This window comes from Xenopus laevis, chromosome 1S (assembly GCF_017654675.1).
Source record: "Xenopus laevis strain J_2021 chromosome 1S, Xenopus_laevis_v10.1, whole genome shotgun sequence".
NCBI lineage: Eukaryota > Metazoa > Chordata > Amphibia > Anura > Pipidae > Xenopus > Xenopus laevis.
In genome coordinates this window covers 89,810,798-89,825,100 of record NC_054372.1, presented here as the reverse complement: position 1 = coordinate 89,825,100, position 14,303 = coordinate 89,810,798, and the positions used below count along the sequence as shown (strand labels likewise).

Genomic DNA, 14,303 nt, shown 5'->3' with positions numbered 1-14,303 from the left:
AAAACCAATCACAAATTGTCACATAACACTCAGATGTCAGAGCAGCACTATACATATACATAGTTAAGGTTTTTTTTCCAGTATGCCTATAATCAGCATAAAAATTCTCAGAAAAGTGTATAAATGTGCCCTGATTAAAACATCAGTACCATAATATAGAGGTATAAATCAGGGTAAATGCTCCACTAGTATTGCTCGAAAATAGTTAAATCTACTCGTATTCTTTTTCTTTGTGTGTAGACCTATTGCTTATAGTTTTAAGGAGCATATAGTTAAAAAACTGTACCTTATATTATCCCGCTATAAGTAAAGTAAAACATGTCACGTCAAATTTGAAATTAAGACCAAGTGGTAAGTATGTAAATAAAAAATCTAAAATACCTCCCTTTTTGCTATAAGGCCTGCCAAATCACCTCCGCTAACTCCTAGCGTCACTCTTTCAATCCCTTGCACGGAGAAAAAAAGATATATTCTCTTTTGTACGATTATATTTTGTACAAGGGATTGAAAGAGTGAGGCTAGTAGTTAGAGGAGGTGATTTGGCAGGCCTTCTAGCAAAAAGGGAGGTATTTTGGATTTTTTTATTTCCATTTACCACTTTGTCTTAGTTGCAAATTTGACGTGACATGTTTTACCTAGCTGTACCTGGCCTGGTGGTTTTTAATCCATAAGGGTGATCCGGCCGTGCTGCATTTCCTGGATTAGCCAGGCTCCTCTTTCGTCCCCAAAGTAGTACCAAAGCCATTGAAAAGAGCTAAACCCGCCGATGCATGGAGACAGAAGCCTCAGAATGGATCCAAATAATAGAAGTCGCCAAAAGGAGTCGAAGAAAATGAGAATGAAGAAGGCCTCTAAAGCTAAATTCCACTCAACACAAATGGTTTTTTTGTGTGTTTTTAATCCCTTGGCCACCATTTTTTTTTACTTTTATTGGGCATCCTGGCTGCCAATGTTTTTTCTTAATTTTTTTTGTGGTGGGGGGCTGGCCACCAATGGCTTTTTACAGCTCCAGACTGGAGGTCCCCCCCTGCACCTCCTCCTCTGGCCCCTACCTGTTGCCACCCCCCTAGAGGCCCCCACCCCAGCCACGACTCCCCCTCTGGCTCCTGTGGCAGTTGTGGCCACAATAAGGGCTGGGGGCACAATCAGGGGGCAATGCTGGCCAAAGGAGAGTGCAGGTCTGGGTCAGCTGGACCCAAGATGTGCTGGGGTCCACCAGGTTTTTACCTGGTACCTCGCCGGCCCAGTCTGACCCTGGCTTTTAATAACTTGTGGGGGGGGCCTAGCCACCAATAGCTTTTTTTGTGGGGGTGGCTTGGCCACCAAATTTTTTTATTTATTTGTAGGGGAGCCCTGACACCAATGTATTTTTAACTGGAGTGGCGGGCGCTGATATCTGTATATCCTTTTTACTGTAGTGTGGGGTGGGCGGGATCTATAGTGGGGGTTGGGTGGGGCACAGAAAATGTTGTCGTACAGGGCCTTGATTTCTGATGGTGTCCCTGCATGCCCCCAGTAAACAGTGTGATGGAGTAGTAAGGCCATGTTGCACTTACCCTTAACTCAGGAACTCTAGTGAGAGAACGGGCAGCCAATTTACATATACCTGTAAGTAGTTCTCTGTTCTAAAAGTGGCAGCTAGAAACAGTATTTGGCAATATTTGGCTACAGTTTTTATATGAAACACTGAAAGAAACCACCAGCTCATGGTCTAAACCAAAAAATAAAAACAAAACACAGAAAGAAACAATAAAAAGCTAATATTACTCAAAAAGATTGTGAGCACTTGGTTTGACTTTAAAAACACTAGTTTATACTGTCACTCATGTAAAAAAGTCTTACTTGTGCAGTTCAGCAACCTTCTTGTACTACAATTTTCAGCTCCATTAGATGATTTCTGTCTACAAATACGAAGGGGGGCAGGGGGAGACTGCATTATAGGAGACCCAGAAGTCAACTTTGCAAATGGGAGGGAATGCATTGCAAAATATGCCATTAGTTATGTTACAGCTTGATAATAAATAACTTGCTGTAGATGACAAATGTTAGGGTCACTCATACACTCATATGACCATAAACTGGTCTCAAACGTGTGCCACAAAACACAGAGAAAAAGCACACATTCAGAAGTGTGTTAGGGGAAGTCTTTTCTAAACAAGCTCAGGGCATTGATTGAACATAGTTAGTTACACACAGCTCCCTGCTGGTACCTTTTCCATGAATATATGTACCCCTGTGGTATCACATTGTTCATTATAATGCAGTATCATAAAATACATAATAACTGAACCAAACCATATAAAACTAGTACTGGTCATTTTTGTATTCTCAAAGGGATGTAACTATTAAGGAAGAAAGCCCTGGAAATTCTAGGGGGAAGGGGTGGGCAAGTGTTATAAGGGGCACAATGGACAATAGGTATTAAACTTTAACCATATGTTTATGAAAAATGTCCTATTCCTCAACTTTGGGGTGCAGTAATTGTTTGGGAGATTTAGCTTCATCATGTGTACGTGCAAGTTGATGGTAACCCCAGTAGTGCATTCTGGAGTGAGAGAGATTTATTTAGCATTTGAGTGAATCCCAGCCGCTTTATCTAAATGAGAGAAATCAGGGCTGGCCAAGGACTACCAGGATAAATGTTGTGCCAAGTTCCTCCTCTGAGTACATGCAGTAAAAAGCAAGGCAGCAGCAGCATCTCTGTATCTCCCTCCCTCTGACACCTCTGTGCAGCCCACGGGTTCCTGAACAATCCCGAGGAGTCACCCAAAGAGCTTCTGATCAGGGACAAATGACAGCATGTCCCTGAGTGATTAATCACTGGGAGCAAAACCGAGGGGAGAGGGATGAGAGGAGAGCAGGAGAAACTGCTGCGTTTTGAGCTTTACACGAGAGATCGGAATCAAAGCTGAGCTGGAGGTGTCTGGAGAAGATCTGAGAATCCTGGGGTTTTACTGAGGAGAAAAGAGACAGAGAGAAAGATCCAGACTGCAGAGAATCCCCAGGCAGCTGCAGTGCAAACAATGCTGTAAAATCGCAAGAAGGAGACGCAAGAGAGAGCAAGCGAGAAGGTGAGCGAGAAGCTGATATAATTGATTGCACTTATTAATGTTATTTCGGACAGTGATGGCATCCCTTTGAAAGGCGACAGTAAAAATCCTGCAGCAAAAAGAGTCAGCATTTTAATGAGGAGAGCAGAGGGAGGGAGTCATGTTGAGCAGCAGCAGCACTCACAGCAGAACAATATAGCAGCAACCATGCATTTTAGTTACACAAGCACTTTGCTATGGGGAGAGCTGATGTACGAATGTACATGTATGTGCAGCTTAGGGCTAGCTATATATACTGCTGCATCCTTACAATATTAATATAGATAGATGATCGATAGATAGATAGATAGATAGATAGATAGATAGATAGATGATAGATATTTATATAAAATTATGCACAGATAAACCTAAAAACACCCTTCTTTGCATATACTGAATTTTATATGAATAAATTTGTGTATGTAGATAGATCTAAAAAAAAAAAAAAAAAATAAAAAAAAAAAGCTATGGATGCCTTAATGTGTGACCGTTGGTGTGTATGTCATTAACTGTGAAAATGTATGCAGGCTATTAATCTCTGGTATTTAAAAACTCATAATCACTGCAATTCTGGTTAATGTAGAGTAAATATGTTTGTTTTCTAACCTCCCAAGTAGGTTTTAAATAATTAATTTGCCTGTGTTCTTGAACACAGCATTGACATGAACGGCAGTATACCTGACCTGTATGATCACTAGGGTTGGATATGTGCTTAAAGGATATGAGCTATCCGATGACCACTGTGCAGATAGCTAACCTTGAGCCAGTGGGAAGTTAAGAATGCTGACCGTATCTGAGAATGTGATATTTTGACCAGGTAGTACATTCATTTTATTGGGGAACTACTATTTAACCTTATTACTACCAGCAGGAGGGCTAAAGAGTGATAAGGAGAGCAGAGGTCAGTTATTGGTACTTCTGTGGAAACTGGACAGCAGCTCCATTAACCTTGCTTTCAAAAAAGTATTAAAATCACCCTCAAGGATATGTAATTCTGCTAATTGTAAGATAATTTGCCTAAGAATTTCAATGAGGAATCTTCTCTATCATCTTATGAATATTACATGTTTAGTACCCTCCTGTTCATCTTATTTACTCTGGGAGAAGTCACAAATCCTGGCTGGGCGGATAGGGAATTGCTATTAGTCATGACATATTACTCTCATGGGTCAAGTTGATGTGCATGATAGGTGGAAATAGCTTTATTATGTTGGGTTAAGAAATAAGAGACACTATGAATCTCCTATAAAGAGCCAGAAATCTATCAGAAAGGTAATGATATGTGACAAACGTTTTCATTCCATAGGCTTTGTTATAAACATGGTTGCCAATATTGTTGAAAAAGTCAGGTGACAAGGATGCTGGAGCCCTATAGCATACATAAAAGATCAAGAAAAACTAATTATTTTGCTTTATTTTATATATATATATATATATATATATATATATATATATATAAATAAATATATATATATATATTTCCTTAGATATAATGAGGGTACAAGTCAATCCATTTCTCCAACCACTGCAAATGGAATATGTGTCCATGTTTAGGGATTTGGGTGATGCTGAATAGGGGAATAAGAGAGCTGTAACCGCAGTGAGAATACTGGCACCAGAATGGGCTGTGTAAGGGCTTCTCTCCGCCTCTCCCTTTTGTTTCTCATTGCAGTGGAAGGAAAATCCACATTCTCAATAATCAAGAGGGGGTGGAGTAAAGCGAGAGCAGGACAAAAAAGGAGCTATGCATGGCCATAATGTTATATTATAATAGGTTCACCTGCATTTACTATTATATATTTTCGAAGCATTGTAGGCCTCATCAGATTTCCAGAAACTTACATTAATGGTAGGGTGGATGCTGACCTTCCATGTCACAATTACAGCTCCCATCATCCTTAGCTGAAGGGCTGCTAGTTAGATTTGCCTCACAAAGAACATTTGGAACTGTGAACAAGACACTGGATTTCATATTAAAAAGCCTTTGCAGTGCCGTGGTCAGCTTTAGTTAAACGTAGCCAAGTCAAAAGGTACCCAGGCATTACTTATTTCTGAAAAGAAAACATTTAGAACATACATGCTAGTGTTATATATTATTATATTATATATTATTATTTCCTTATACCGAACAGAGCAACAGCAGTCTTGTTCCTCTGCTTGCACCCCAATGCAGTATTTTTGCACTGCTATTTTTGTGTCAAATGTAAGGTATAATATAGAAATACAAAATAAAAATGTTGAGTGTGGGTTGGTTTTGTCTCCATATGGGCGCCCATGCCTGTACTGGGGCCTTTTAGATACACATGAGCACATACATTAATGTCCAATCATTGGCCCAGAGCCCTTATTAAGTGAAAGCGATACTGCTGCAAGTGATACTTTTTTATTTAGTATTCCAGGCAATCCTGTGCTGGAATGCTTATTAAATCTGAGCAGGCTTTGGTGCAGATGTTCTTAGTTTTTCTCTTGCATTTAACACTGCAGTGCTTGGGGGCTGGTTTCTTAAATGTACCCATTTCAGCTCAACAAAGAGCACAGCTGAGGGACACTGAGTGGAACAGATTACTGAGCAGGAGGGCTACATGCCAGATATTTAATAAACTGTAAGCTTTTTGAGGCAAGGAACCTCATGCCAACTTTGTATTGAAACTCCTAGCACTTGGTCTTTTTTCTCAGTGTCAAATGATAAAAACTATATGTAAAAAATGCAATTCAATATGGTATTTGTGAATTAGATTTTCCTGGTTCATCCATTTAGTTGCTTCAGTTTACCTACAGGAGAAACCCACACATCTAAATATATTGTAACTATATTATTCGATCTCAAACTATTTCCCTTTTAATTTCTGACTCTTTTCTTATCAAACTGTACAGTGTATTTTATTACAGGTTTAATATTTTAATGCACACTAGGAAGCAGCAATCCCATTTACATCCAATTATATCTTAATTTAATAAGGTGTTGGTTCATTGGCTTGCTGCACTGCAGTCTCACAGATTTCCTTTGTTAACAAAAAACTTGCGTTCACATTGGCCCAGCTCTTCTCTGCTTGGCAGGTGATTATGGATGGTGCAGAACTTGCAGCTTGGAAAATGGAACACTTGCTACTATTCCTACTACATATGAGTACAGGTATGGGACCAGAATGCTCGAGACCAGGAGTTTTTCAGATAATGGATCTTTCTGGAATTTGGATCTTCATTCTCTAAGGGGCACATTTACTATTGGTCGAATATCGAGGGTTAATTAACCCTCGATATTCGACCCTCGAAGTAAAATCCTTCGACTTCGAATATCAAAGTCAAAGAATTTACTGCAAATGCTTCGATTGAACGAACAAAGGAAAAATCGATTCTAACGAAGGATTTTAATCCATCGATCAAAGGGTTTTCCTCCGATCAAAAAAAAGCTTAGAAAGCTTATGGGGAAGGTTCCCATAGGCTAACATTGGTGCTCGGTAGGTTTTAGGTGGCGAAGTAGGTAGTCAAAGTTTTTTTAAAACTTCGACTATCGAATGGTTGAATAGTCGAACGATTTTTATTTCGAATAGTTCGATTCGAAGTCATAGTCGAAGGTCAAAGTAGCCAATTCAATGGTCGAAGTAGCCAAAAAAAAAACTTCGAAATTCAAAGTATTTTTCATTCTAATCCTTCACTCGAGCTAAGTAAATGTGCCCCTAAGTCTACTAGAAAATCCTGAAAACATTAAATAATCCCATTAAGATGGTTTTGCTTCCAATAAGTATTAATTATATCTTAGTTGAGATCAAGTACAAGGTACTGTTTATTTATTACAGAGAAAAAGAAAATCATTTTTAAAAATTTGGATCAACTGATTATAATGGAGTCTATGGGAGACTGCCTTTCTGTAATGCCGAGCTGTCTAGATAACGGGTTTCCGGATAAGGGATTCAATACCTGTAATACTAGAGCTCTTGTGCTTTGGCTTTGTATCATTTTCTTCTAATGCTGTAGCCTTACAGTGAAAAAGGTTAATGCAAGACAAAACACCCCACTGAAAAAAAGTCCATTCAAATCCCATATCTGGCCAGTCCTATGTTCATTTTTCATCTGATTCATTTAAAAGAATTCTATTGCTTCATTATACATTTTACAAAGGGACTAAGTTTTACCTGCAACTTACGAGCTGCTTTCGAAGTAAAACTCCCAAACTTGGCTGCCCTTTTATTAGACACCAGTGGGATCACCTGACTATAGCTGGGGTGGGTGGGTGAAGTAATAGAATTCTTAATGAAACAGATGAAAATTGAGCATAGGACTGGCCGGATATGGGATGACTGTGACGTAGTTGGCCAGCTTAAATATATTGCAATATATGGACAAACAATCCCTGTGTTGTTTAAAGGGTAAGACATTTTTCAGTAGCAGTATGCACAAAATGTCTCTGTCTTAAATATATTGATAATGGGTTGAGTGCAGAGGACTCTTGTATTTGTCTATATATATATATGTGTTGTCAGTAAAGTATAGAATAGTACAAGAATATAGGTACTAATATATAGGTATTAAGTCAGGTATTAAAAACATTTATTTATGGTAGTTAGGAGTAGGGAATGGGCTCATTTTAGTTGGTTTCTAATAATTTCTACTTCATGCATCACAGCGCATGTTCTCATATATATCAAAACCATGTGACATCAAGGATAAAAATAGCATCAAACCCTACCCTCAGGTCATGGGCTACAAAAATACAACATAGAACAGTAAAATAACATAAATTAACATTAAAAAGATGCAAGAAGGCAGCAGTGGTCATTATGAGCATATCATATACAATTGGTTGTATCATCTTTTAATGAAAATAGCTAAATTTCATAACTGTTTAATCAAGGGGATCTGTGATTTCTCCAAACGATTTTCTGATGTATGTGTAAATAATCACATCACTTATTCGTTTTGCAAAATCATTACTGCACAAATCCCAAATATACAAGTTATGTACTTGTACCAGGTGAATAAATATGCAGTATAGAGCAAAGACCTTTCCAGAAAGTAGTGTTAGATATCATACAATTTACATTTCTTTGTACTTAAAGGGTTAACAAGCAGCCAAAACATGGAGAATGTAAAAAACTCAATAAGCAAACCTTTTTTAAACTGATAAATCATGCTTTACTTTATATTAATTGTGGACTTTTACAAAGCACTACATAATATGCATAAATTATGCAGAATATTTCCCAGTAAGTAATACACTAACTAACTTATATCAGCTACTCTGACATTTGCAAAGAGCCACAGGCTGCCAGTCCAGACCTGCATGTCTTACCATCAACTTTTGAGAAGCTGTTTTTAGAATTGTAATTGTGGTACATCTTCACCAGATTAGGTCAACAACAATTTTTTTACATAGGGCTGTAACTGAACAGTATCAGAGAAGCTGTACTTTTAACAGTACATTTGTATTTCATAATAAATACTGTAGGTGCAGCATTCACAAAATATTTACAATGTAAACTAATGTAAAAAATAATTACTTCTTTAAGCCAGTGCTCCCCAACCAATGGCTCGTGAGCAACATGTTGCACCCCAACCCCTTGGATGTTGCTCTCAGAGGCCTCAAAGCAGGTGCGTATTTTTGAATTCCTGGCTTGGAGGCAAATTTTGGTTGCATAAAAACCAGGTGTACTGCCAAACATAGGGGCTACAAAATAGCCAGTTACAGCCCATATTTGACACCTTATGATGCTCCCCAACTCTTTTTACATTTGAATGTGGCTCACAAATAAACAAAGGTGGGGGACCCCTGCCTTTAAGCCCTTGGTGGACATATCTGTCACTTGGTAAAGTGACGTCTCAAGCCACTCTCTCTGTCTGATGTGTAGGTCATCAGTCAGCACCAGGTGAATAAATATGCAGTATAGAGCAAAGACCTTTCCAGAAAGTAGTGTTAGATATCATACAATTTACATTGCTTTGTACTTAAAGGGTTAACAAGCAGCCAAAACATGGAGAATGTAAAAAGGAAAACAAAGGGAAAGAAGTAGAAGATTATACGAGCAGAGAGGGGAATAAAGAGAATGTGACAAAATAGGGGAATCAAGAGTATTCTGCTGTCTGGGATACTGGAATGGCATCTGCATGATACTAATTCGATATCTGAAGCTGTTGTAGTTGAACGATCCCTGCTATCAGCAACTCTATGGGGGTTATTTTTTAAAGTCCATTTTTTTCTGGTTGGACTATTAAAGGGGACCACCACCACATTTTCGTAGGAAGAAAAACACAGATTTTTCGAGATTTTTGGTTTATTAAACAATTATTAAAAATCTGAATAAAAAAGTACTCCAATTTAGACCTGCCAAGTTCATGTAGAAGTCTATGGCAGATGTTCCGTTGACATTTTGAAGATATCCTGATCTGTGCTGGGTTTCGTTCAATAATCCAAAGCGTTTGTGGTTTTGGGCGTCAAATCTGAAAAAGTCACGGTTTTCGCAACAAATTGAAAAAAAACGTACAATTTGGATTTTTTTCATGATTTTATCAAGTCATTTCCCGCACAAGAAATATTCGTGAAAATTGATAAATAGGGGGAAAAAGTCAGTGTGTATTTGGTCGGAGTGGTTTTCAAAAAATAGTGAGAACATTTCAGATTTTGATAAATATAGTATCACAATATAAGATTCTTCATATGCAGTACTCTGAACTAGTCGTACTGGCCAATACATTAGATAGCTTTAAAGGAACAGTAACATGAATTTTTTTTATAAAGAATTAGTTTGCCCTTAACGAAAAAAAAACACCAGCACACATTTAACTTTACATTCGCAAAGACTTTATTAAGAAATGTCTTATCGATTTCTCCTCCCTGGCTATCTCCTATTGAAGGCAGGGAGGAGAAATCGAGCGCCGCCCGATGGATCGTCGCCTTTTCAGAAGAGGAGCATAAGCGGAGTATAGGTAAGATATTTCTTAATAAAGTCTTTGTGAATGTAAAGTTAAATGTGTGCTGGTGGTTTTTTTCGTTAAGGGCAAACAAATTTTTTATAAAAAAAAAAAATCCATGTAACTGTTCCTTTAAGAAGGGTTTGAATTGCTTTTCAGCAAGGGTGGGAATACAGGGTTATGGAAGATAGCTCATTGTACAAGTTGATCCAGGGACTAGTCTAATTGCCATGTTTGTTCAATTGTTTTAGTACATTGACAATGTCACAGCATAATTGTTGTATTCATCTAACTTTACATTCATTCCATTCCCAGATATTTTTTGCATAGTGTAAAATGTTTTGAATCTTTATACTGCTGCATGATGAAATACGCACAAATCAAATGCGGATCACAGGGGATGGCATGACATTGTACAAAATATACATTCTTACTAAAACACACCAGGGTTGCACACAACAATCTTGCCATTTGGCCCTTGTTCTCTCTTTCCAATCTGTTCAGAATGCAGCAAATATTGTCACACAATGGAGTTATTGTATTATTTGTGCACTAATCAGTACAATGGAACTGAAGAACTTAGCACAGTACGACATGTTTGCATACAGCGGCAGTAGTCAAAGAGCTGCAATTTGCAAAATCAAGAATTAAGTAGTCTCAGGCAAGTAATTTGTTCTGGGACCCCAGAGAAATAGTTATCATCTTTAAGGAACATTAAATGAAATACAATAAATCATGATACGATACGTACATACTTGGAGGTGCTACCACATGTTCATACACCTTTCAGTTGCCCAAGCTTAATATCATATTGGGGTCTAGTAAAGGCACTAAACCGTTATATACTAGTGTTGAGTGGTAATTTATGTTTGAAATGACTTTCATTGACATTTTACAGTTGTTTAAATAAACAAAACATACCTGCTATTTTTAGTTTCATTATGGTCATCAAAAGGATGATATATATTTATGTGAGATTAACATGCAAATGAAAATATAAAAAAAAAATCCAAGCTAAAATGGCAGTAATATATAAATGAGGAACAAACCCCTATAATAAATAATGGCCATGACAAATTGAGAAGTGTAAAGGTTCTCAGGTCTTTGTAGCTCTGTATATTGACTTTTTTGGGGGGTATTGGTCTGGTACTGTATCTGTCATTGGTATCAACAACTGTGACATATGAATCATGATTTTTTGTTGTGGCTGTTGGGGTCTGAAACACTGTAGCTTGTCTTAACAGAACTCAGTTTGAGGTTGAATACTAATGAATTCTCTTACACTGATATATCTAATGTTGGTAATCAGAGGAGGTGTTTTCAACTGATTAACATGCTAAGGCTGAATGCTCTATGTTTATTTATTGATTTTCCAGATTTAACAAGGAGTAATGTAGAGGGAAAACAACTGAAGAGAACAATATGATAGAAAAGGAGGAAAACATAAAGACGAAAAATGGAGATCTTAGCCTTATTATTGCAGTGATAGTGTTAGCCAATCATTTCTAGATATCTGGCTGTTTTATATGTTTTGTAATGTTAAACTTCTACTTTTTACTATGATTTTTTAAATATATATTCATGTTTATATGCGCTAATTTATTGTTTTGCTTTTTGGTTTAGGACTTTACAAGCTGTTAAAATGCCAGAGCAAAGTAATGACTATCGGGTAGTTGTTTTTGGAGCAGGAGGTGTTGGAAAGAGTTCTCTAGTCCTACGCTTTGTTAAAGGAACGTTTCGGGACACATACATTCCCACAATTGAGGACACATATCGCCAGGTTATCAGTTGTGACAAAAGTGTCTGCACTTTGCAGATCACAGACACAACTGGAAGCCACCAGTTTCCAGCAATGCAACGGCTCTCAATTTCTAAGGGTCATGCTTTTATTCTGGTGTTCTCTGTTACAAGCAAGCAATCCATAGAGGAACTCAAGCCAATGTATCAGCAAATATTGCAGATCAAGGGTAGCATAGAGAACATTCCTGTAATGCTGGTTGGAAATAAATGTGACGAAACACAGAGGGAAGTGGACACAAAGGAAGTTGAGGCTCTGGCCAAAGAATGGAAATGTGCCTTTATGGAAACATCAGCCAAGATGAACTACAATGTGAAGGAACTTTTCCAAGAGCTATTAAACTTGGAGAAACGGAGAAACATGAGCTTAAACATTGATGGCAAAAGGTCCAGCAAGCAGAAGAGAGCAGAAAAAATCAAGGGGAAATGCAGCATCATGTAGTGAAAATAAGTCCTGATTTACCCATTTCATGCTCGACCACAGAAAGGATTTTTTCTTTATAAATAAATTGAAGATTCCATGTTACTCGCTGCATTCTATCACTGTGAGCGCATAGGCATTGCCTTGCACGTTCATTGTGCAGCACTTTATGGTTTGCTTTGTATCCTTTTTGTCATTCTTATTTTGTTTATGAACAGTAAACAAACCTGTCATCCAGAATATATCGTAATTATATATTTTTCAATATCTGTTCGCCTTCATTCAAGGTTGACTTTATGAAAAATTAATGGTCTGGAACTGGCCCGAAAACTAAAAATAATCAAATAGATAAGTGGAATTTTTGTTCCTTTAAGTTTATGTTAATATGTGGTACTTAAAAGGAATATCGGAAAGATATGAAGATGTTATTTTGGGATCACAAACCCCTGCAAGGAAAGGACATCAATGAAGATAGTTCCTGCCTTGCAATACTCAGAAGGACTTTAATAAAGGAGCTAGCTGGAATATTGAAAGGAGTGTTACAAAAAGCAAGATGAATGAAGTTATAAGCATGCATGGTGGTTTTCTAGACATCAAATATTTGAGTATCTAGACATCTGAAGCAAACTAACTGAAGATATGATAACAAGTGGCATGTGGACATGGCCAGAAGTCTGCATAGGAAGAACCCACATATGAAACTTACAATAGTTACAATTACATGGATGCAACAAGTCTTCTTATGAGTTAGTTTTAACTCCTTACCTAGGTTTGCCTTCTGTAAGTATGCCAAATTTTAACCTGCATTTCAATAGCTTCTAATTATAAAACAAGAAACCAGGAGGTGGCACTTATTATTTTATACAGGTTATATTGCCAAATATACAAACCATTCAAAAATGAATTTATCACAGATTTTCACTTCTCGAAATCTATGAGGAAAATGCCATGAAATGGTCACTGTTATTCAGTATGTATTTTGTGTGACGTTATAGAAAAAAGTATTTTTTTATTAACAGAAAAATGCAGTATCTTTGTGACATTGGTGTATTTGTAATGAGAAGACAATTCAGTCAACAGATATATCTGTTCAATATAATCAGTTCTAATAAAGGAATACCATTAAGCATTCTGCATAATACTGCAGGAGAAAAAGGCCCAGAGAGTGCCAAGACCTCATAATTGTTCCCTAATGGATTCATTTTCTATGATGAGTGAAAATGAACTTCAGATGCCTGAAAGATCAGCTTGCTCCAGATCCTGCAGAAACTAAAATGGTATTCTCCTTCCCAGAAAAATCAGTTTTATCATGATGTGTACTTATATAGCATTACTCATAGCAACCCTAAAAGATGTTAAAATAACCTTTAAACGTGGGCTTGATTATATACTGACTTGAAAATGGTATTAATTCTGCTGGTTAGGAGAAAAACTAGGGAAATTCTTTTATAACAGAACTGTATTGTGATCTTCACATTTGTTGAACTGACATGTTTGTGTTACCTTTCATAATATAGATAATAGTAGTTACATGCTGAATGTAACACATTGAAAAGGCCCAAGTTTGAAAATAACAATGTAAGAAACAGGTTGTAATACAAAAAAAGGCTAAAAATGCTGTTTAATTTATTTTTTCTATAATGCATAGAAGTACAAAACCTATAATAACTCAGGCCCATGTAAGTGTGTTCACAAGCACAATGTATATATATATATTTATTGGAATATAGTGAATAGCACAAACTGTAGTCACAAAAAATGTGGAACTCCATCAGCAACAAAGAGACCAACATATTAAAGACTACACTTTACAATGTTTTTGATGGTTTAAAAAAGTACAAATTTCTTTTTTGTGTTCTATAGGCTTGAATAATATCATGTCCAAATGTGTGACAAATGTATAAAGTGGCCTACAGATATGGAAAACCTAGCATTCCAAAATGTTCTGGATAAACAATATACATTTTACAGCAGCGATCTGAGGAAGTGCTAGAATAACATTTGGCAAATTATAGCATTTCCCCTGAAGTAGAGTAATTCAGTATTTTTTACCAGAAAATGAGCACAAATTAGTTTAATATGAACAGCAA

The 14,303-nt window shown here is 37.0% G+C and overlaps 2 protein-coding genes across 2 annotated transcripts in view; both read left to right on the top strand.

The window, feature by feature from the left end:
- The first annotated feature begins 2,989 nt into the window (after positions 1-2,989).
- On the top strand, positions 2,990-12,742 carry diras1.S (DIRAS family GTP binding RAS like 1 S homeolog). Its single transcript, XM_018243597.2, has 2 exons — positions 2,990-3,071; positions 11,619-12,742. The coding sequence occupies exon 2, from the start codon at positions 11,638-11,640 to the stop codon at positions 12,232-12,234; it is 597 nt and encodes a 198-aa protein (XP_018099086.1). The 5' UTR covers positions 2,990-3,071; positions 11,619-11,637; the 3' UTR covers positions 12,235-12,742.
- Positions 3,002-14,303, top strand: part of gng7.S (guanine nucleotide binding protein (G protein), gamma 7 S homeolog) — a 57,964-nt gene continuing 46,662 nt past the window's right edge. The window contains exon 1 of the mRNA XM_041572667.1: positions 3,002-3,071. The gene's annotated coding sequence lies outside the window, so the exon portion shown is untranslated. The remainder of the gene's footprint in view (positions 3,072-14,303) is intronic.

What these genes read in the sequence shown, in the direction of transcription:
- diras1.S (XM_018243597.2), top strand. Translation starts at nt 11,638, where the DNA reads ATGCCAGAGCAAAGTAATGACTATCGGGTAGTTGTTTTTGGAGCAGGA.